The 24,531-nt window shown below is 47.0% G+C and overlaps 1 protein-coding gene across 3 annotated transcripts in view; it reads right to left on the reverse strand.

The window, feature by feature from the left end:
• Nucleotides 1–7,917: 7,917 nt before the first annotated feature.
• BTRC (beta-transducin repeat containing E3 ubiquitin protein ligase) overlaps nucleotides 7,918–24,531 on the reverse strand; it is a 210,133-nt gene continuing 193,519 nt past the window's right edge. For 2 of the 3 annotated variants that reach the window (XM_026446544.2, XM_026446545.2), the window contains 2 exons: nucleotides 14,616–14,808; nucleotides 9,100–12,106 (listed from right to left, as the gene is read on the reverse strand). In XM_026446544.2, the coding sequence (XP_026302329.1) occupies nucleotides 14,647–14,808 (162 nt within the window). In that variant the 3' untranslated portion in view covers nucleotides 9,100–12,106; nucleotides 14,616–14,646. Of the gene's footprint in view, nucleotides 12,107–14,615; nucleotides 14,809–24,531 lie in introns of all 3 variants that reach the window. The other variant, XM_026446547.1, reaches the window with a different exon arrangement.

The raw sequence follows: 24,531 nt of genomic DNA on the forward strand, positions 1-24,531 counted from the left end.
ACTCCATTAGTGCTTATTAGAGAGACACCCACCCCCACCTCTCTGGTTGCTGATTGTTTGGCACATATTATGTGTTCAGTAAATAGCTGTGGAATGAGTAAAGGATTGAAGACAGAGTGTATGGGGGAGATGGGAGGTCCTCCTAGTCCCTCCCAGAATGGCCACTAGCCACTGATGGCCAAGATCTCATCTCATACCCTCTCCCTAACTCCCCTTTTCACTCCTGCAGTCCCCCAAATTCCCCTTCTCCCCCAGCCCTTCCCTCCTGGGCTGAGGGGGAGGGCTGGGGGGAAGTTCCCCTGGCAGAGCAGGGCTCGCTTGTTCCTTGTAAATGAAGACCATAATTAACATTAAATTAAGGTAATACAAATGAAGGCAACATAGAGGCTGACAAGATGAGCGTTTGGGGAGGCAGTGGGGAGAAGTGATTCATATTTTTAATTTACTGTACGGATGGGCCGTGTGGCTGGGGAGCGGGCGGCTCGCGTGGAGGGGGTGTCGCCCCGCGATGTTTGCTCGGCTCCGAGTGAGCACACAATGACTATTAAACTCAACTGTCCATATAATGGGACAGACGCGACATGACGCCCACCGGAGCACCAGGAACCTGGCTGGCCAAGCTGTAAATCCTGCCCACACTGCACCCGCCTGCCCACCTGCCTGCCTAGCCAGTCTGGCCCAGGCCCAGAGCAGAACAGATGCAATCCCCAGGGAGCCTGAGAGGGATCTTGGACCTGGGGAATCGAGGGGTCCCAGAGGGTCTGGGTTCTGCCCCAGAGTTGGGGGACACAGCAAGGTCAGATCCTGAACGTGCTGGAGTGAGAGGGGCCCTGGCATCCCATCCTCAGTGCAGCGCCTTGGTGCCAGGATGGGGCTGGAGTTTGGGGCCCCCCCACCACATGGTCCATTCCAGGAATTGAACAGAAGACACTCTTTGTCCCATCCCAAAGAGGGGAATTAGTCATTGTTGTCACCATCGTTATCATCATCACCGCTCACATTTGTCAAGCACCACCCCCAAGCACTTTTTTTTTTTTTTGAGACAGGATCTCACTCAGTCATCCAGGCTGGAGTGCAGTGGCACGATCACAGCTCACTGCAGCCTCCACCTTCCTGGGCTCAGGTGATCCTCCCATCTCAGCCTCCTGAGTAGCCAGGACTACAGGCACAAGCCACCAGACCCAGCTAATTTTTGTATTTTTTATAGAGACAGGTTCTTATTTTGTTGACCACACTGGCCTGGAACTCCTGGGCTCAAGCAATCTGTCTGCCTTGGCCTCCAACGTGCTGGGATTGCAAGGCATGAGCCACCGCGCCCAGCCCCCCTCACCCCCCAGCACTTCTAATCCATTCACCTCTCCCGGTGTCCCCGTGGCCATCCTACGAAGATATTATCCCTGTTTTACACATGTATAAACTGAAGCTGAGAGATGGGGAGTAACTTGATCACAAAGCTTCTAAGTGTCCACTGCCTTATGTTGAAAGAGTAAACCTCAGAGCCTGGGGCAGCCCCTGGATCCGATAAACTCCGTGCAAGGAACAGAGGCCAGTATCCCAGGCAGCCCTCATCCATGGGACCCTGAGGCCTTAGACTCGAGGCTCTCCAGGGACTTGGGGTGTGTGTGTCCACATCCACCCTCACTCCAGTCAGAAGAAAGGTGCCACCAACTCCCAGCCAGGCAAGGAGGGATTCCTGCTTACTCACTCTGCAAATGGGGCTGAAAGATGCTCGTCCCTGGGATGAGACGCAAGTGTAATTTAGGTTTTGATATTATGAAAGACTCGCTGCTCTAAAACAGCGGGGCACTCGGTGCCTCATTAATAAAGGATAAACTCGGAGTCTATTTACAAGGCGCTTTTTGGGGTTATTTACTCTCCAATATACATATGTAATGTTGCGCATACTTACCGCTAGGTACAACTCTTCCTTCCAGCCTGGGCTTCCATCCTGGGGAGGGGGTCCCTGCGGGGTGGAGAGGGTCGCTGGGGAAGAGCGGGGATGCTGAAAGGCCATTGCTGGGAGTAGGGCAGCTCCATGGGAAATGACAGGCCCCATGGAGGGATGGGAGTCACGGAATTGTAAAGCTGAAAGTAGAAAGGGCAGAGGGCACACCCCATCTGCCTCCCCCCCTGCTGGCTACCCTTGCTGAAGCCACTTGTGCTTGCCTGCCTTGCTGTCTCCAAGGCCAGTACCTTAAAGATAAGGTACTACAACGACCACATATCCATAAACATTGACACAAAAGAGATGCAGTCCACGGGCTCCAGGCCCGTGCCGGCATTCAAAGGTGTCTCTCCAACACCCTTCCCCCTGTGCCAGGCTGGAACTCCTGCACTCAAGCGATCCGCCCTCCCGGGCCTCCCAACATGCTGGGATTGCAAGCATGAGCCACCGCTCCCAGTCCCCTGATGAGTTTGTTGTTGTTGTTGTTTTTTGAGAGAGAGTATCTCACTCTGTTGCCCAGGCTGGAGTGCAGTGGCATGATCTCGGCTCACCGAAACCTCCGACTCCTGGGTTCAAGAGATTCTCTTACCTCAGCCTCCCAGGTAGCCGGGATTACAGGTACATGCCACCACACCCGGCTAATTTTTTTGTATTTTTAGTAGAGACAGGGTTTCACCATGTTGGCTAGGCTGGTCTTGAACTCCTGACCTCAGATAATCTGTGCTCTCAAAGTGTTGGGATTACAGGCATGAGCCACTGTGCCCAGCCCCCTAAGCACTTCTAATCCATTCACCTCTCCCAGTGCACTCACAACCATCCTAGGAAGAAGGTGTCATCCCTATATTCCCACGGCGGCCTCCCTCACCAGGGCCCTGCCCTGATCAGATCATGCCCACACTGGGAAGAGCTTCCTCAGCTTCTGAAAGGAGCCCCCCCACCCAATTCCTATCAACAAGTATGTCCTGTGCAACTACTGTGCACCCAATCCTATGCCACCCTTGTCACAGCCCTGCCAGCCCCTCCTCCCATTCTGTGCCCAACAAAGCTTGGAGTTGTTGAGGTCTTTTTCACACCAAGGTGTGTGGTCCCTCTCCCAGCTCCTTGTGGCCGCAGCTGCCCCGCACCCCCCTTCCCTTGTGGCTCCCACCTTGGCCTGCTCTGTTCACTTGGCATGTAGTGTTGCAGTGAAAATCCAGGCAGCCATCTCTTGTGGTGGGGTTCTGTTCTCACTCCCCTTTTATAAATGAGGGAACACTTCCAGGTTAGGGGACACACCCAGGTCATACAGCCAGGAGCAGGCCACTGGGGGCTTTAACCCAGATTAGGGTTCTCATCTCCACAAGCCTCCTGGAGGCTCCTGGGCCTCCGTGGCCTGTCCCAGCCCCCCTGCTCACCATGGGAGCCAACCAGCCCGTGATCTCCAAACAGGAGCATGGATTTCCTCTCTCTGATGGACCCATTCGCTCTCGGAGTCACCAAACATCCACCACCTGCAGCTTGGGGCCTGGGCATACGGCCTGGGTGCGTGTAGGTGTGTGGGGGAAGGGAAGCCTCGCCTTGGTCAGAGACCTCAGTTCATTCACAGGGAGCTTGGAGTTAAGGCTGCACACTCACCCTCCAGCTTGTGAACCGCAAGTCTTTCTTTCTGCACCTGTCAGCTCCTGTGATGAGGAGCATGTGGCCCAGGGACCAATCTGGGCATGGTGATGTGCCATGTGTATGGCAGCTGGGAGTGGGGCAATGTCAGGCCACCCCCAGCCTGGCCAGTTTGGACCAAGGAGACATCTGGTGGCTGTGAGGAGATCTGCAGCCTTGCTGCAGGGAGCCCCGGGTGAAGGTATCAGGATCTGTCAAGTCCCTTGGGAGCCCCCAGGGGCCCAGAAGGACATCATCACCCTTGGGGTAGAGCTCACGGTTGCTCCTAGGCCTCAGGGCCTGGGACTCGGTGGGAGAAGAGCCTGTGCTCATGTATCCTTCCCAGCCCCAAAGCTGGGGGAGAGCTGACCTGGAGGGTGCTGGACAGGGAGGATGGCAAGCAGGAGGACCCATCCATCATTGTTGGTGAACAATGAGCCGTCACCACTCTAATTAAAGATGTAATTACAGCAAATACATTCTGGGCTGCGAATGAGTGACGGATGGCAGGAAGGCACCTTGTGGCCCACAGCCAGGAGACGCTGCTCCCCTAACGCTCCCCTCTCCAAGCTGGGGAAACCGTCCCTCAGCATCCCTCCAAGCAGGTTACAAGGTGCCCTGGTGCCTCCAGAGAGGAAGGACCGAGGTTAGAGCTGGGAGCTGGTCAGGGGCTGGGGTCTGGGGCCTGGCTGGAGAAATGAGAGTGGGAAGGAGGCCGTGCAGCTGGGGTGACAGGGCCTGGGCTGATGCCTGGGTCTCAACCAGGAAGAAGTGGGTGTTTCTGTGTGAGCATAAGAGAGCACTAGGTGGGATTTCAAGGCACTCATGCTCGGGGGTGACCCGGCCCCTGCCAAGGCCCAGGGTGGGGGTGTCCAAGAGCCAGGCCTAGAGGACTCAGCCTGCAGACCAGTAACCATAGCAAGGCTCTGGGGCGCCACGCTGGCTTTTCGTTCTGGCTTAGGCTTCAGGGACTCTCCCGAGGGCTGATTTGTGCTTAACTGGGGGTCAGGATACAGGGCAAGGGTCTGGCCACCTGGAGGGAGAAGAGATGGGCTCTTGTGGCCGACCGGGCTTCTGCTGCTCTCCCCTTCAGCAGGGCAGGCCTCCAGCCACCCCTCGCTCCACAGCTCCAGCCTGGGACCACATCTAAAGTTGCAGGCACTGGTTGTCCCTAGGAGGCCTGGGGCTCGGGACACCTCTTCCTCTCCTGAGGATCCCAAGGCCTGTTTGCCCTGGGGCCCTCACGCCCACTTACCCTCAGGGGCCAGGAAACTCTGAGCACAGGGTCACTTTACTCTGAGGCCAGCCTGCACTGTGACCACTCCAGGTACAAGGCATGAAAACCTACCCATTGGGAGCTTGGTGGCCTCAGCCTCTTAGCCCTACCTACTGTGGTGGCCCCTGGCCAGGTCCTTCGGGGTTTGTGGTCCAACCCCGTCGGGGAGACGGATGGGTGGGGAATGGTGGGAGCCCAGGCAGGGAGGCAGAGGGGCGGTAGGAAGGCCCCTGACAGCAGGACAAATGCTTGTAATTTTATAACCAATCACAGTGTGTCCATGGGGGGCCATTTGTGCCTCCACTCAGGACCAATCAGCCTGACAGAGCTATGAGTCCGCCTGAGTGAATGTGAGCAGCTCCCCCCACTACTTACTGCAATCTCATTACCCGGCCAACCCAAGACTGGCCAGAACTGTGGGGCTGCAGGGAAGGGGGAGCCACCCAAGCCGAGCAGAGCCAGGCCAGAGCCAGGGTGGGCCTGGGGCCAAGAGGGCAAGGTGGGTGGGCTTTGGAGACCCAGCAGCTCAGAGGAAGGGAGAGGAAGGGGTCGGAGTCTCAGGAAACAACGAACAGTAAACACTGACTGGGTGCAGAGCATTTAGGATCCAGAGAGGGCCTAAGCCCCTGCCCTCAAGGGGCTTGCAATCTCCTCAGGGCAGATGGAAGATTACAGATAGATGGGCCCTAGGGAAAGGGGGGCTGAAGACAGAAGTGTTCAAAGTACAAAAAGGAGGCTGAAGGCAATGAGAGGGGCAGAGTTCTAGAGCCAGGCTGGCACTGGGCAAGGGGCTGGAAGGCAAGAGTAGGTGAGAGAGGGAAGAGGAACCAGAGACAGCTCGGGAGTATATGTAGAGCCGGGGCAGAGAGAGAAATGCCCACTCATGGGAGGGAGAAGGGGGCAGCCAGGGGAGGGTTGGGCTGGCCGGTGGTGGATATTAAAGAATGGCCTTGCTGGATCTGGATATCTGGCTCTGGGGATGGCTATGTGCCCATTAGTCTCTCTAATTGTCAAAAATCTAATTTAGTGTCTGGAGCCTGGGCCGGCCTCGGGTTAAGTGGAGGGAGGCAGGCCTAGTCATAAATCTGCCCTCACAGCCCGGGCTGGTGCTAATTCTGCAGTTAACTGAGGGGTGAGGTGGGCACAAGATGGGAGAGGCAGGGCTCTGGAGAGGGGGTGTCCCTGCATGCCAGCCCCCATGTGCTAGGTCATAGCCAGGCTCTCCTGTCTTGCAGGGGGCTCATCAGACCGTCCAGGGGAAGTGCCTCACATTCGATGTGAGCTCAGGGCCAGGAGTCTCTCAAGGGTCAGCATGGCTGGGACTGTAAAACTGTCAGCCCCCTCTCCTCCTGGACCCATTCAGGCTCTACGTGGGCTGTGCTCTTGGAAAACGACCAGGGACTGTCCCTCACGGGTGTAAGGGCACATTTCCTCCATGAAATCATGAGTGTTTGTTGAGGAAAGGGGCATGGGGATTCACACTATGTGAGCAAGTGACTGGTCATCCACTGACTGCTAGGGATGGCCCCGATGATGAGGACCAGGTGACATTCACCTGAGCTGCTTGGGGAGTCACGCTCCATTCCTTAGTGGGGACAGCACACTCCCCATTGGGCTGCCCAGCCTCTCCTTCCCTGGGCCCAGGCTCAGGAGGTGTCTGGGGGCCTGGCCAGTCCCTGAGGATTGCAAGCAGCCTGAGGTGGTGCTGGTGATGGTGGGCACTCCAGCCCGGGTTTGGTAATGACCTTGCTCCCCTCAGAGTTGCTAATTGAAAGCAAGGGGTGTAGTAGGCGCAGCAGGAGGGGGTGGGGACGGAGAAGGTTCCCTGAGAGGCTGTTTCCATGGGGGGAGGAAAACAATTTCTCCTGGCTTCAGCTCCGTCTCACCAGGCACCCACTTGGCCTCTCCTGCTGCTAACGAAGTGCCTTTAATTAGCAGCCTAATAAAACGCTCTTAATTGGCAAGAGCCAATCAGGAAGAAGAGAGGTCTCCTCCCTTTAGTCACTGCTGATGGTGGCACAGCTCTAGGTTGAAAGTGGGGAGGGATTCCTGGCCCCGCCGGGCAGTAGGAAACCACGGCTATGGGGCTGAGTCTTCGCAGGGCAGGCCCTTGACCCCACCCTCCCTGGGGAAGAGATCTGACATGGTGTGAGGGTGAGGTCCACAAATCCTTAGGCTCAGCCTCTGCTCAGGAGCCCAGCTGATGAGGAACATTAACTGAGCAGATACCAGTGGCCCTAGAGTGGTTCCTCTGACGCCTCCCTCCCTTCCTTCTCTCTCTTGGGTGCTGCCTGCCCTTAGTTGTTAGGGAGGATTCCTCTGTAGTTTTGGTCAATGTGGGTCCCTTTTCTTGCTCCTCGGTTTCCTCATCTGCCAAGGGTTGTCAGTCCAGACGATGAGACTACAAGGCTGATGGAGGCCAGAGAGCCTTGGTCATGTGGAAGGGTTATTAATACAAAAAGCTCATAGATCTAAAAGAAGGATGGGTCAGTTTTGACAAGGATCCTGTTTGTGACACTAGAGAGGGGAGGGGAACAGGGCCAACGGGGAGAGAGAGTCCCATTCGGCCACTGCCTGCAACCTTGTACCTCCCTAGGTTTGGGTGAAGGAGGGAATGGGGATTTCACTCAGGAACTGCAATGTCATACCCCAGATAGTCAAGGGTGCCTTCATTCTTACAGCTTGTAAGAGTCCTTCTGGAAACTGCTCCCAGATGTGAGCTTGCTTGCCTATAAACTGATCAAATGGGATGTAGGGGAAACTCAAGTCTTTTCACCGCTGAAGGGCTGAGAAAAATGTAAATTCTGCATTCAGGTTGGGCTGTGTGGTTGGCTAGACCAATTCACAGATGAGACATGACTTTGGCTTCAATTTAACTCAACATGGAACAGTAGGTGTATGCTGGCACTACACACTCACCCACAGCGTCCAGTCCTGCTTTCTCTCATCTTGTTTCCTCATGTCAGATTATCTGCAAAAGTATCCTATCTGTGCACGCCCTCAGTCTGTATACTGAAAAGTGTATTGTCCTTTTTGATGTTGGGGCAAGGAGACAAGACACTTAGAAAATTCACTTTAATCTTATATTTGTAATTTAAGTTACTTTTTTTCTGAACAGTTAAAAAAAACCAAAACACACTCTATTACCATGATCCTAGGTTGTGAACATATTGGTACATTGACTACACATCACCATAACATAATCACAAAAGTCAAAGCAGTCAGTACTTAAGAGTCTAGAGAACAAAGAGCTGAACCAGCTGAAAGCTCTCGGGGAAGCTCACATGTGTTGCTAGGCCTGTCCCATTGCTGGAGTGCACTGGCCATCCCTCAGATCTGTCTGGGTTGGCCTGAGTGGTCACCGCTTTGAGAAAGCTGTTAGTTTCCTTGGTGCCCAGAGGGCTAACATCCTAGGTTGGCCTTTTCCTTCAGTGTCCAAGAAGGGGAAGGGTTAGGAGAGGAGGTAACACTTTAAAACACTTACTGCACTGATCCTTAATAAAATACACACACATCCAATCAGGAGCTAAGCGTGCCAGCTGTGCTGGTTGGAAAGCACATATTTTCGATGTCATCTGCCTCCAGGACATTTTAGATCATAGGTACTCTACTTCCAACAGAAGGGGTTTCTAAAGATCAATGCATTAAGTTTCCACCTGAAACCAGGCAGCCATCATCATGCTCTTTTGATTTCTCTCTTCAGCTCAAAGGATTCTGACACCACAGATGAGCTACAGGTAAAGAAGTGAAACTCAGTTTTATTCCCCTAAGAGATGGCTCTCTTTCCAACACTATGTTGACACTGTGGTTAAAGGAGGTCTGGTCTGTTGGTGATCAGCTGTGTGGAGGAAGACCAGGGAGGCTGTACCCTAAGCCTCAGGGCTGCACTAATCTGGGTTGGACTGCTCTGCTTCAGGCTGGAGGGTGTTGCCATCTAAGGCAAAAGGGAGATGCTGAGAAGGTCAACAGTACCAAGGTATCTAATCCAATTATAGGAAAGAAAAAAAATTGCCCTGATTATTTCCAGTATTCCCCACCCCTCCCACCTTTGTTTCCCTACACAATCAAGTGCTAAGTAAGGAGTAGACCAACTACAGCTGTTCAGACCAATGGTACCAGCAGTCGGCAAGGGAAGAGTGTATTTTTTTCCTCTGTAGCTTTAGACTGTACAGAAGAAAAATAAAAAAGGATTGTTTTTACTCAAGCAGAAAAACAAGAATGATGTAAGGGTCTCAGTCTTTTCTAGTTCGGAAACAAGTTATGAGGGCCAGACTTTATTACCTGTCAATAGAGATCCAAAAGAGTCCCTGTCTCTGAAGTTAGGAGACACCAGAAAGAATTTTGCCAAGGGACATGTACAAACGGCTTTCCATCCATGATTCACATCCTTTCAAATTGCACACAAAGTTAAAGGATGTTCTCAGCAGTGAAATACACACACATGCAGCAAGGCATGTTGGTCTTGTCCAAGTAGCCCCAGTGTGCACCAAAAGGTCACGTGTCTGTACCTCTTCCTCTGCCTTCGAAGGGGTTTCAGCCTGTCTTTAAAAAAGGTTTCCTTTAGGCCCTACATTGGAAAGTAAATTTTAGCGAGAAGAGACTAATCTACCATGGGGACACCTTCAGCTCTGTTTCTATCACTCCTTGGAATGTGCTGAGACTTTGTCTCTCTTTTTGTTTTAAAAAGGTCAAACTTTACATTTATTCTAGCCCAGCTGGGGATTAGTGATAATCAATTCCCATTGAAATCATGCAGAGATGGTAAGTGGGGTTTACCTTCTCTGGAAATGAACTTTTACTTACCTGATTATTTCTTCTACAATGAACTGGTAAATGACCCCCAGAGCTGAGAAATGTGAACGATTCAAGTTTTTCAGATCACTTAACTTCATTCCCATTTCCATCAGCAGCAGAGAGGACAACTTGGAGAATATCTTCAACTGGGGGAATGGCTCCACATCTGTAGGGTTCGACCTGATCTCCTTTGTGATGTACTGGACATGTTTCAAAACAGTCTTAGAAACAATATTCCTTCAACTGAACCTAGATTGGAGAGCAAAACCCTGGGCACCAATAAACATTCAACAGCTTCCACTTTGTAATAGCAGCATATGACAGAAGGGCTGGTAAAATTATGGCTATTGGACAATATTTTGAGAAAGCTTGAAACCCATGCCTTTTAAATGTCTGACCTGTGTGTTTTTCAGGGCTGACAGCCCTCTATCTTCATCTATAGCAAAATCCTTACCCAATCAAAAAGCCATTAATAGTCAACACAATAGATGATGAACCCTGACAGTGGCCAAGTAGAAAACATTTCTCTGTAGCATTTGGGTAGCTGGGAAGGGAATTACAGTGTGAAAATATTTCCTAGGCTACGATGTATCATTACGCTGGAAATATTTTCTGAATATAACCTTGAACTAAAAGCTTAAAAATACTCATAAAGCAGGAAAGGAGAATGCATATGCATAAACTGACTCTCAAATATGTAGTCACAACATCCAGTCTGGGTACACCTTGAGAAGAGGATACCTTCTTGCCTGGGGAGACCAGCTGGGTGCACGTGGATAGTGTTCTGTGTGCTCCCAGGGTGGTGTGGCACACGTGCCCTCGCACCTGAAGCCCACTAGCTTTGGCAGCTCACCCAGCAGCCTTCCGAGTGGCTAGGTTTACCCAACCCTTGCCGAGGTCCAGCCATTTATGCTGTTCACCAATCGCCACAGACATTTTATTGGCTGGGGAGAGTGAAGAGCAAAATAAGGTCAGGAGGAGGAAGAAAAGGCAGTTTTTGTCCCATTTATAAACCCTGTATGCCAAACTTCACCCTGATCCTCTCTCTTGGGCAGCTTTGCCCTTCTGCAAATACTGGGTGTGGGAGGAGCAGAAGGAAGGTTCTGCAGTGCAAAGTTGACACGGTGAAATCAATTTTTGAGAGATGATATTTATCTGGCCAAAAAACAAAAACAAAAACAAAAAACAAACAAACAAAAACACCAGTGTTTTCTCCTATCTCTCTTAAGCTACCCTGATCACAGTCTTGGCAAAGATACAGGCACCTGGGTACTCACAGGCCCTGATGAGGAAATCGGAGATGGAAACCATTATGCAGAATGCACCAAGCAATTGGCTCTGGCCATTTCAAACCTTTCTGTAGGCTGAGCCTTACCAGTGATTTAGGATGAAGTACAATGCTTTTTATTACACACCTAATTGTTAATGAGAGGAAATGCAATCAGCAACTCCTTTCCACACTCTACATGGAATCAAGGACACTGCTGAGTCCAGAAAAGACGCAGCCATTGATGGAGCCCAGGAAACTTCTTCTCCTGGCCCCCTGCTACCCGCCCCCCGCCCCCCATCCTCCTTTTGGGTATGGGGAAGGAGAGGGAAGAGTTGCAAATATGGTGAGAGTTATCATGTCCGAGAATCCACTGCTGCCACAGGGTCACTTGCAGCAAAGGTCTGAGGCTGAAATCTTCACTGAACAGCATTTAACTCTTCCAAGTGTTGCATTTTCTGGCTGATCTGGCTCATGCTAGAGAAGGACACTCTCTTCATACACTTTCTTCTCAGGTGGAGCAGACAGAGAAGAAAGGTTGAAGGGGAGTAGGCAAGTAGATGGGAAGAGGAACAGAAACAAAGAGAAGGCAGGCAGGAGGCCCAAATCTTCCAGTGTATACATTCTTGTGTTTTCTTTTTCTTGCCCCAGAGGCTACACAAAGGGAGCTCTGTCTCCTCCTAAGCATATTGGGGCTGGGCTGCTCTGGCCAGGTGCTTGGCATTCCTGCAGTTAACAGGGAGACACTGGGTACTGTCTGGCTTGAAGCTGCATCCCCCATCCCCTAGAATTGGGTCTCTCCCAGCAGGCTGTACAGGGAAACTAGTTCTTCTGCTTAATGGCAAAGCAAGAGAGATTCTGGCAAAACACTAAATATATTTATAAGTCATCTTTGTCTGGAACCAATGGGAAAAAACTAGGTGCAGAGGGGAAAGGAGGAGAGGAGGGGAGGTTTAAAAGTTCCAATCATTCACAAAAGATAGAAGATATCTTCTGATAGCAGCACTGAAGCAGTCAGCTGTGCTGAGTAGACCGTCCTGGGCCGACTGCAGACCAACTGTGTCCCAACAGGAGTCTCAAAGCCCTGCTCCTCGGCTAGTCCGGGGAAACTGGGCAGTAGTTTGATTGTTACTGTTGTTGCTTGTCCTGGTATTGGCAGATACGTTAAATACCGCAACTTTAATGGGTCCTGTGTGAAAACAGAGCAAACAGTCATTAGCCCCTTTTTCGATATTTCTTACTTGCTTGAAGAAAAAAGAGCATTCACTTAGCTGCCAATGGGGAAAAGGCTTAGGAGGCCTTCCTAATGCCTGCTCTCTGTCTATGCCATGCAGGAGCTTCTGTCAAAGGTGACCTGGACTGATGGAGAAGTTATACTAAAGGCAGGGCTTGCTGACATGCTCAGGGCTGTGGTGTTCAAGCAGAGTGACTCTGATGTCTTTAGGCTGAGAGTGACCATGGTTGGCATAGCTTTCACCTGCCCTGTAGAATGGCAGGGCAGGGGTCGGGGATGGTCTGTGGGCCCTGCCTTTGAGTGGCCATGAGCATGGTGGTGCCACTAACAGAAGTGGGGGAATCAAGGAAAGCTGGCCCAGCTGTGTGGCTGGAGGGTACCAGCTGTGTAAAGGAGGGGACAGTGTAGTTGAAGATGTGAGTACTAGAAGTGCTCTTGCTATCTTCAAGGACAGCTGTGTGGATGGCAGCTGGAAATGTGGCCTGGAGATTAAAGCAGAGGCTTGGACTGGAGACAGAAATTTGAGTCTTCTACATTGAGATGAGATCTGAAGCTTTGGGAAGAGAGAAGGCAGCCTAAGAAGGAATTTAGATAAGGAAGAAAGACAGGCCGGGCATGGTGGCTCACACCTGTAATCCCAATACTTTGGGAGGCCAAGGGAGGTGGATCACTTGAGCTCAGGAGTTCGAAACCAGCCTGGGCAACATGGTGAAACCCCATCTCTACAAAAAAATACAAACAATTAGCTGGGTATGGTGTTGTGTGCCTGTGGTACTCAAGAGGCTGAGGAAGGAGAATCACTTGAGCCTGGGAGGTAGAGGTTGCAGTGAGCTGACATTGTGCCACCGCACTCCAGCTTGGGTGACAGGAGCGAAGTCCTATCTCAAGAAATAAAATACAATAGGCTGGGTGCGGTGGCTTGGCCTTGAGAGGCCGAGGCAGGTGAATCATGAGGTCAGGAGATCGAGACCATCCTGGCTAACACGGTGGAACCCCGTCTCTACTAAAAATACAAAAAATTAGCCTGGCACGGTGGCAGGCACCTGTAGTCCCAGCTACTCAGCAGGATGAGGCAGGAGAATGGTGTGAACCCAGGTGGCGGAGCTTGCAGTGAGCTGAGATCGCGCCACTGCACTCCAGCCTGGACGAAAGAGCGAGACTACGTCTCAAAAAAAAGAAATAAGATAAAATAAAAATAATAAGAAAAGCCAGAAACAGACTCTTAGGAGTGAGGGGGAAAGAGGCACAAATAATCAGAGAGCCAGGAAGAATATTAAAAATAGCAAAGTGTCACAGAAGTCTAAGGAAGAGAAAATTTTGGGCAAAAGGAGGGGGTAGGTATAGGGAGATTGCAGTATTAATACTAATGACCAGTTTTTCCTGAGGGCATGCTATGTATTCGGCACTGTGCTAAGCACTAGGAATTTTCCATGCAGTATCTCCATGCAGCCTTTACAGGGCTCCATGAAGTGAACAGTGCCCCTCATGTTATTCATCAGGAGATTCAGGCTCTGGGAAGTTACTTGTCCAAGGGCACACAGCCTGTGCAACTTGGCTGAGGAACGATGAACCGTGTCCTCTGTGAGAGAAAGAGGCGCTGAGGCAAGCCCAGTTGGGCGTGAATCACTGCCCTCAGTGGAACACTGCAAAGAGAGATGCAGAAACCTGTAGCGAGTATGTACTTCCGCCAGGAGAACTAAGGCACACGTGGGAAATCCTAACGACAGCAACGCTCCTCAGCAGCTAGGGCAGCCTTCTCAAACTGGCAACAACCTAGTGTATTCAAACTGGTCAGAACACCAGGTATGATCTGAATATACCATAATGTGTATGGACCACCTGGGTATTTTAGGATCTTCCCCTGCCTGAGAGAGAGTTTAGAGACTTGAGTGGGAGGATACATGGAGTTCTCACCAACGTCAGAGGTTAAAAGACAGGTCCTCTTTTTGGAGGGTTGAGGAATGGGGATAGGGATATAAAAGCTACTTTTTATATTCCTTTTAAAATCTGCCCTTTTATTTCTGTCAGTGTGAACTTTCACCAAGAGATGTTTCCATTCACACATTAGACATCAGAGTGTCTACTTGGCTTGAAACGTCTCTACTGTAGGTATTGTGTGATCTGGGAACTTAAACATCACAGGCCTTTGGGTCATTACTTAGTTTTCAAACTGATTCAAATCTCATTTTATTTTCATAACAGTACTACTAGATAACTAGGGCAGGAATGACTAGGCTTACCACACACGTAGGACCCTAGAATCACCTAGAACTGAGGCTGGCTACTTTGGTGAAAGGCACTGTCCATACTGTGGCAGCTTCAGCCCTGTCTCACATTGTCTGCTTCCTCGGCTTTACAGGACTTGGTGACACAAACGGCAGGAGAAAGCTCCGTGAACTAGCAACACCTTACAGCTAATATCCTGTCTCCTACCCAGTGTTATGTACATAATAGATTTTGATACCTGGGCAAGTATGAGGTCAGTATATGGTTATTTATCTGGAGATATAGGTGTATGTTCGAGAAGGGGAACGGGGGGGTTCAGCTTGGGCAGCCGGATCATTTAGGAAGTCCCAGATGAGGATTGTGTCATCATGTGAACTACTGACAATCTGGAATTCATCAAACTGGAGTCGGAAAACTCTTCCGGAATGCTCCTAAAGAAGTAGAAACAAAAAGGGTAGGAACTTGAACTACTCAAAATCAACAGGACACAAATTCAGCAAGATGTCAAAAGGAGTCTACAGAAAGGCTATGGTTTGCTGTTAATTTTCTACCATGAAGTTGTTTTTATAAAAAAAGAGAGAGGCCGGGTGCAGTGGCTCACGGCTGTAATCCCAGCACTTTGGGAGCCCGAGGCGGGTGGATCACGAGGTCAGGAGATCCAGACCATCCTGGCTAACGTGGTGAAACCCCATCTCTACTAAAAATACAAAAAATTAGCTGGGCATGGTGGCACATGCCTGTAGTCCCAGCTACTTGGGAAGCTGAGGCAGGAGAATTGCTTGAACCTGAGAGGCAGAGGTTGCAGTGAGCTGAGATCACGCCACTGCACTCCAGCCTAGGTAACAGAGTGAGACTCCATCTAAATACATACATAAATAAATAAATTAAAAAAAAGAAAATTTACTTTGGCTAAAGGCAGCATGGAAAAGTCAAATACTAGGCAGCTGTAAACAAAGTAATATTCTTTGGCCAAGACATGCTAAATAGCATGCTATTAATAGTTTCTCATGCCAATCCTTTTTGGCTTAGGGTGGATGAGAGCATTCCTTACTACCTCCCTGGTTTTACCTTCTAAGTTCCTTCTATAATCAGAGGTCAAGGATTGGTGAGCAATAAGCAGTATGCTGATAAATGTTTATCAACCAACCTTTGCTACTTTGTAAAACCACTGGTAGATTTCCACGGCATTAAAAACTACCATGGCCAATTATAAGCTAGTAATAGTCAACCAGCTTGCAAAATTCATGAATAGTTGGCTCTCATAAGTGAGTATGAGCCTGTTCTAGCACACCACTGGCAGTTACCACTACCCTGATGAAGATGTAGAATGTTCCCAGCATACTGGAAAACAATCTCACACCCCTTACTAAACAATGTTACCTCTACTTCAATTTTATCATCATCATCACCTTTTTTTTTTTGAGACAGAGTCCTGCTCTGTTGCCTAGGCTGGAGTGCAGTGGCGTGATCTCCGCTTACCGCAAGCTCTGCCTCCTGGGTTCATGCCATTCTCCTGCCTCAGACGTAGCTGGGACTACAGGCGCCCACCACAACGCCCAGCTAATTTTTTGTATTTTTAGTAGAGATGGGGTTTCATTGTGTTAGGATGGTCTCAATCTCCTGACCTCGTGATCCGCCCACCTTGGCCTCCCAAAGTGCTGGGATTACAGGCGTCATCATGATCGTTTTTTTTAGATGCAGGGTCTCGCTTTATTGACCAGGTAAGAATGCAGCAGTGTGATCATAGTTCAGTGTAACCTCAAACTCCTGGGCTCAAGTGATCTTCCTGCTTCAGCCTCCCAAGTAGTGAGGACTACAGGCACATGCCACCATGCCCAGCTTTTCTTTTCTTTCTTTTTTTTTGTAGAGACCAGGTCTTTTTGTTGCCCAGGCTGGTCTTGAACTCATGGACTCAAGCAGTCCTTCTGCCTTGGCCTCCCAAAGCTCTGAGATTATACGTGTGGGCCACTTTGCCTGGCCCAACATTGTTATTGTTATTAATTTGTTTACTCTCTTACTGAGTTTCATATAATCATATAGTATGTATTCTTTTATGCCTGCCTTTTTTTTTTGAAACAGAGTCTTGCTCTGTGGCAAGGCTGGAGTGCAGTGGTGTGATTTTGGCTCACTGCAACCTCCACCTCCTGGGTTCAAGCAATTCTCCTGCCTCAGCCTCCCGAGTACCCAGGATTACAGGCACGTGACACCACACCCAGCTAATTTTTGTATTTTTAGTAGAGACAGGGTTTCACCGTGTTGGCCAGGATGGTTTCGATCTCCTGACCCTGTGATCTGCCCATGTCGGCCTCCCAAAGTGTTGGGATTATAGGCTTTAGCCACTGCACCCAGCCATGCTTGGCTTCTTTTTTTTTTCTGGAGACAGAGTCTTGCTCTGTCGCTCAGGCTAGAGTGCAGTGGTGCGATCTCGGCTTACTGCAACTTCTGCCTCCCAGGTTCAAGTGATTCTCCTGCCTCAGCCTCCCGAGTAGCTGGGACTACAGGCGCCCCCCGCCATGCTTGGTTAATTTTTTGTACTTTAGTAAAGACAGGATTTCACCATGTTGCCCAGGCTGGTCTCCAACTGCTGAACTCAGGCAATCCGCCGGCCTCAGCCTCTCAAACTGCTGGGATTACAGGCATGAGCCACCGAGCACCGCTCATGCCTGGCTTCTTTCAGTCAACATTGTAAGATTCTTCTGTGTTGCTGTATGTAAAACAGTAGTTCATTCTTTTTTATTACTGGTTGATATTCTACTGTATGAATATACTACAATCCATCTATTCTCTTGTTGGTGGACAGAGGGGCTGATTATAGTTTATGGCAACAAAGCTGCTATGAACATTTATGTATGTGTCTTTTGCTGAATATATGCACTCATTTCAACTAGGAGTAGACTTGCTAGGCCATGGGGTAGGTGTATGTTTGGCTTTAGAAGATACTATGAAACAATTTTTTAAAAGTCATGCCAATTTATATTCACACCAACAGTTTATCAGAGTTCATTACTCCACATCTTCACCAAAAATTGATATTGCCAATCTTTTACACTTATTTTGGTAGGTGTGTAGTAGAATTTTAATTTTAATTTGCATTTTTCTTTATAATATTGAGGAAAAGCCTCTCTATCCCTTGTTTGCTGAGAGTTTTTATCATGAATGGGTGTTGGATTTTGTCAAATGCTTTTACTGCATCTATTGATATAAGCATGTGATTTGTCTTCTATAGTCCCCTGATGTGATGGATTACATTAATTGATTTCTGAATGCTGAACCAGCCTTGCACACCTGGCATGAATCTCACTTGGTCACAGGGTATAATTCTTTTCATACATTGTTGGATTTAATTTGCTAATATTTTGTCGAGGATTTTTTAAATTTAAGAGTTACTACATTTTATTGGCACATTATTACATTTTATAATATTTTAGAGGCCGGTGCGGTGACTCATGCCTGTAATCCCAGCACTTTGGGAGGCCGAGATAGGCAGATCACGAGGTCAGGAGATCGAGACTATCCTGGCTAACACAGCAAAACCCCGTCTCTACTGAAAATACAGAAAATTAGCTGGGCGTGGTGGTGGGCGCCTGTAGTCCCAGCTACTCGGGAGGCTGAGGCAGGAGAATGGCATGAACCCAGGAGACGGAGCTTGCAGTGAGCTGAGATCGAGCCACTGCACTCCAGTCTGGGGGACAGAGCGAGACTCTGTCTCAAAAAAAAAAAAAAAAAATTTTAGAAATCATGAAATTGCTAAACATAAGGGCAATAATAAGACCATACATGGCTGGGTGCAGTGGCTCACGCCTGTAATCCCAGATCTTTGGGAGGCCGAGGCAGGCAGATCATGAGGTCAGGAGTTCGAGACCAGCCTGGCCAACATGGAGAAACCCAGTCTCTACTAAAAATACAAAAATCAGCCAAGTGTGGGAGGCTAAGGCAGGAGAATAGCTTGCATTCAGGAGGCGGAGGTTGCAGTGAGCCGAGATTGTGTCACTGCACTCCAGCCTGGGCAACAAGAGTGAAACTCTGTCTCAAAAAAAAAAAAAAAAAAAGAAAAAGAAAAACCATACATATGTCTGAATCAATATTTATTTATTTATTTTGAGACGGAGTTTCGTTCTTGTTGCCCAGGCTAGAAGTGATGCGATCTTGGCTCACTGTAACCTCCGCCTCCCGGGTTCAAGCATGAATCGAATCGTTTAAAATACAGATGCTCCTCAAATTACAATGGGTTACATCCTGAGGAACCTGTTGTAAATGAAACTATCCTAAGCTGAAAATGCATTTGATCTGCCTAACCTATTGAACTTCACAGCTTAGCCATTATTAGTCTGTATTTTTCTTTTCCTATATTGTGTTTGTCTGGTTTTGGTTTTAGGGTAATGCTTCATAGGATGAGTTAGCAAGTTATTCATTCTGTTTTTATCTTGTAGAAAAAATGATAGAAAATTGATATAACTTATTCAAATGTTTGGTAGAATTCACCAGTGAATCTACCTGGGCTTAGTTTCTCTGGAAAGATTATTAAGTATTGATTCTGTGAAGATCTGGGATCGCTTTCATTTCTAATATTAGTAAAGTATGTCTTCTTTGTTTTTCGTAGTCTGGCTAGAGGCTCATCCATTTTATTGATCCTTTCAAAGAACTAGCTTTTGGTCTTGATGTACTCCATTGATTTCCTGTTTTCAATTTCATCGATTTCTGGTCTAGTTTTTATTATTTCTTTTCTTCTACTTACTTTGAATCTTCTCTTACTTTGCTCTTCTCTTAGTTGGCTCTAGTAGAAGCTTAGACTATTGATTTTAGATATTTTCTAAGATATGCATTCATTGCTATAAATTTTCCTCTAAGCACTGCTTTCACTGCATCCCACACATTTTGATAGCTGTTTTCATTTTTGTTTACTTCAAAATACTTTTCAAAACATCACATGTTCCCCATAAATATATAAACCTACTATGTGCCCACAAAAATTAAAAGTAAAAATTAAAAAAGAATACATTTCAATTTCTCTTGCAATTTCTTCTTGACCTACGTGTTATTTAGAAGTGTATTGTTTAATCTCCACATATTTTGGGATTTTCCAGCTACCTTTCCATTACTGAATGCCACTGTAATCTGACAGCATATGCAGTATGATTTCTATTCTTGTAAATTTTTTTTAAGGTGCATTCTATGGCCCTGACTGTGGTCTGCCTTGGTGTAATTTCCTTGGGAGCTTGAGAAGAATGTGTATTCTGCTGCTATTGGATGAAGCATTCTATAGACGTCAATTATATACACTTGATTGATGGTACTGCTAAATTCAACTATGTTCTTACTGAATTGGCTGCCTGCCAGATCTGTCCATTACTGATGGGGGTGCTGAAATCTCCAACTATAATAGTGGATGCATCTATTCTTTCCTTGCAGTTCTATGGTTTTTTGCCTCATGTTTTGATGCTGTTATTAGGTGTGCACATGTTAAGGACTCTTAGGTCTTCATGAAGAACTAGCCCCTTTATCATTATACAACACTTCTCTTTATCCCTGATAACATTCCTTGCTATGAGGTTTGCTCTCTCTGTAATTAATACAGCTACCCCAACTTTCTTCTGACTAGTGTTAGAATGGTCCATCAGGGCTAGGGGTGCCATAACAAAGTATGGCATACACTAGGGGGCTCAAAAAATAGAAATTAATTTCCCTACAGTCTGGAGACTAGAATTCCAAGACCAAAGTGTTGGCAGGGTTGGTTTCATTCTGATGCTTCTTCCTTTGACTTGTAGATGGTCATCTTCTCCCTATATCTTCGCATGGTCTCTGTGTGTCCCAATCTCCTCTTGTTATAAGGACACCAGTCATATTGGATTAGGGCCTACTCCAATTACTTCATTTAACCTTATTTACCTCTTGAAAGCTCCTATAACTCCAAATACAGTCACATTCTGAGGTACCGGTGGTTAAGACATCGTATCAATTTTAGGGGAACACAATCCAGTCTATAACATGTGTTATATCTTTCGCTAATCATTTACTTTTTTTTTTTTTTCCCTGAGACGGAGTCTTGCTCTGTCGCCCAGGCTAGAGTGCAGTGGCCGGACCTCAGCTCACTGCAAGCTCCGCCTCCCGGGTTCACGCCATTCTCCTGCCTCAGCCTCCCGAGTAGCTGGGACTACAGGCGCCCGCCACCTCGCCCGGCTAGTTTTTTGTATTTTTTAGTAGAGACGGGGTTTCACCGTGTTAGCCAGGATGGTCTCGATCTCCTGACCTCGTGATCCGCCCGTCTCGGCCTCCCAAAATGCTGGGATTACAGGCTTGAGCCACCGCGCCCGGCCTTCACCATTTACTTTTAAGGGGTATGTGTCTTTATAGTTAAAGTAGCTTTCTTGTAGACAACATATAGTTTAGCCTTCTTCTTCAAATTGCTCTGTCAATTTCTATTTTTTAATGTGAAGTAGGAAAAATACAAAGAAAACCACGCCAAGACACATCATAAGCAAATTGCTGAAAACTCATCATAAAGAGAAAATCTTAAAGGCAGTCGGAGGAAAAAGAAAAATTTAGACGAGTGACTTCCAACTTCTACTTAGAAACCAAGCCAGAAGAAAATGGAATGACATCATTAAAGTGCTGAAAGACACTGTCAATCTAGAATTCTTTTTTTTTTTTTTTTTTTTTTTGAGACGGGGTCTCATTCTCATCCAAGCTGGAGTGCAGTGGCACATTCATGGCTTACTGCAGCCTCAATTTCCCAGTCTCATAGGATCCTCATACCTCAGCCTCCCAAAAGTTGTTGGGACTACAGGCATGTGCCACCATGCCCAGCTTATCTTTGTATTTTTGAAGAGAAGGGGTCGCCATGTTGATAGGCTGGTCTTGAACTCCTGAGCTCAAGCGATCCACCTGCCTCAGACTCCCAAAGTGCTGGGATTACAGGTGTGAGACACCATGTCTGGCCTATACAGAATTATTTAGCCAGCAAAAATATCTTTCAAAAATGAAGGCAAAATGAAAACTTTCTCAGAGCCAGGCGCAGTGGCTTGCACCTGTAATAATCTCAGCTACTCAGGAGGTTGTGAAGCAAGAGGATTATGTGAGGCCAGGAGTTCGAGACCAGTCTGGGCAACACAATGAGAACCTATTTCTAAAAAAATAAAGAAAATTAGCCAGATATGGTGGCACAAGCCTGTAGTCAGCTATGTGGGAGACTGTCAGGAGGACTACTTGAGACTAGGAGTCCAAGGCTGCAGTGAGCTATGATCATGCCACTGTACTCCAACCTGGGCTATAGAATGAGATCCTATCCCTTAAAAAAACTGTTTTTTTTTTAAGGTACATTGTCACCAGTGTACCTGCATATATGAAATGTTAAAATAAGTTCTTTAAGCAGAAGGAAAATGATATCAGATGGAAACAGAATTTATACAAAGGAATGGGAGGCAATAGAAAAGGTAAACATGTGGGTAAAAATAAACTCTCTTTTTTCCATTAAAAAATTTCTTTAAAAGGCCAGAAGATGGTGGCTCATGTCTGTAATCCCAGCACTTTGGGAGGCTGAGGCGGGCGGATCACAAGGTCAGGAGATGAAGACCATCCTGGCTAACACGGTGAAATCCCGTCTCTATTAAATATACAAAAAATTAGCCGGGTGTGGCGGTAGGCACCTGTAATCCCAGCTACCTGAGAGGATGAGGCAGGAGAATCGCTTGAACCCAGGAGGTGGAGGTTGCAGTAAGCCGAGATCATGCCACTACACTCCAGCCTGGATGACAAGAGAGAAACTTCATCTCAAAAACAACAACAACAACAACAACAAACCATGAATCAGGCCAGGTGCCATGGCTCATGCTTATGATCCCAGTACTTTGTTGAGGTTGAGCCCAGCAGTTGCAGACCAGCCTGGGCAATGTGGCAAAACTCCATCTCTACAAAAAAATACAAAAAAATTAGCCAGACGTGGTGGCACTCGCCTGTGGTCCCAGCTACTCAGGAGGCTGAGGCGGGTGGATTGATAGAACCTGGGAGGTTGAGGCTGCAGTGAGTCATAGGTGTGCCACTGCACTCCAGCCTGGGCGACATAGTGATACCTTGTCTCAAACAAACAAAAACCATGAAGCAAAGGCTGTCACAACTGTAAGAAGAAATAGACAAATTCAGGGAGACATAAAAATTCCTCTCAATAATTGGTAAGGACAAATAGAAAAATCACTAAGGATACAGAAGTCCTGAATATTATAAACCAACTTAATTGACATTTTTTGGGATGTAGCTAAAATAGTGATTAGAATTACTTCTAATAACATTTATAGCTTCGACTGATTATATTAAAAAAAAAAGTTTCAAAGTCAATGATCTTAGTTTCTACCTTAAGAAGCTAGAAAAAGAAAAACAAAATCAATGAAACCGAAAAAGGAAACATGACTGTGCTCCTACAGACATTAAAAGGATAATAAGGGAATATGATGAATAACTTTATTTCAATAAATTTGATAATTTAGATAAAATGGCCAAACTTCTTGGAAGACAAAGTATTAAAGTTGACTTCAGAAGAAATATTAAATCTGAAGAGTGCTGTATTTATTAAAGAAACTGAAGTTGTCATTAAAACTTTCCACAAAGAAAATTCCAGGTCTAGATGCTTCACTAGTGAATTCTATCAAGCATTTTTTTTTTTTTTTTTTTTTTTTTTGAGACGGAGTCTTGCTCTGTTGCCCGGGCTGGAGTGCAGTGGCCGGATCTCAGCTCACTGCAAGCTCCGCCTCCCAGGTTTACGCCATTCTCCTACCTCAGCCTCCGGAGTAGCTGGGACTACAGGCGCCCGCCACCTCGCCCGGCTAGTTTTTTTTTTGTATTTTTAGTAGAGACGGGGTTTCACCGTGTTAGCCAGGATGGTCTCGATCTCCTGACCTCATGATCCGCCCGTCTCGGCCTCCCAAAGTGCTGGGATTACAGGCTTGAGCCACCGCGCCCGGCCTCTATCAAGCATTTAAAGAAGCATAATATCACGTATGCAAACTCTTAGAAAATGGATGACGGAACACTTCAAAAATTATTTTATAAAGCCAACATTATCATGACAGTCAACCAGAGACATAGAAAATAAAGCAACAAATCAATATCCCTTACAAACACAGATATACACACACACAAAAATCCTTAAAAAGATATTAGCAAAGTGAATCCAACAACACATAAAAAGGATTATACCTCATGAACAAGTGGGGTTTATACCAGCAATGCAAAGGATTTAAAGCTTAACAAATTCAATGCAATATACCAATTAACAGAATAAAAGTGAAAAACCATATGATTATCTCAATGGATCAGATACAGCATTTCACAAAATCCAACATGCATTCCTCACAAAAACTCTCAGCAATCTAGGAACAGAAGAGAACTGCATATTCCCCTGATAATGGGGTCATTATGAAAAACCTGTAGCTGACATACATCTATATATACATATATGTGAAATGGTGAAAGACTAGAATGCCTTTCGCCTAAGATCATGAACAAGAAAGGGACATTCACTCTTACCAATTGTTTTTAACATTGTACTGGAGGTCTTAGCCAGTGCAATTAAAAAAAAAGAGAGAGAGAGAAATAAAAGATACACAGATTGGGAAATAAGTAAAAGTATATTTCTATGTATTTGCAATGAACAATCAGAAACCAAGGTTTAAAAATACCTTCTCCAATAGCATTAAAAATACAAAATATTTAGGGATAAATGTGACAAAAGATGTGCAAAACCTTTACACTGAAAGCTACAACATGGCTGAGAAATTTAAAAAGACCTAAACAAATGGAGAGATAAAGACTCAATATTGTTCAAAAGTCAATGTTCTACAAACGGATCTAGAGTCAAAACAAGTCCAACAAAAATCCCAGCAGGTGGAGTGGCTCAGGCCTATAATCCAAGCACTTTGGGAGTCTGAGGTAGGAGTACTATTTGAGGCCAGGAGTTTGAGATCAGTCTGGGCAACACACTGAGACCCCATACCTACTTTATTAAAAAATTAAAAAACATTCCCAGCAGACTTTTTTTTGGTTGAAATTAGCAAACTGATTTTAAAATTAACATGAAAAATCAAAGGCCCCAAAAACCTTTGAAAAAGACAAAGCTGAAAGACTCGTATTACTTGACTTTAAGAGTTGGTAAAAAGCTGCAGTAA

The sequence above is a fragment of the Piliocolobus tephrosceles genome, chromosome 9 (assembly GCF_002776525.5).
Source record: "Piliocolobus tephrosceles isolate RC106 chromosome 9, ASM277652v3, whole genome shotgun sequence".
NCBI classification, from domain to species: domain Eukaryota; kingdom Metazoa; phylum Chordata; class Mammalia; order Primates; family Cercopithecidae; genus Piliocolobus; species Piliocolobus tephrosceles.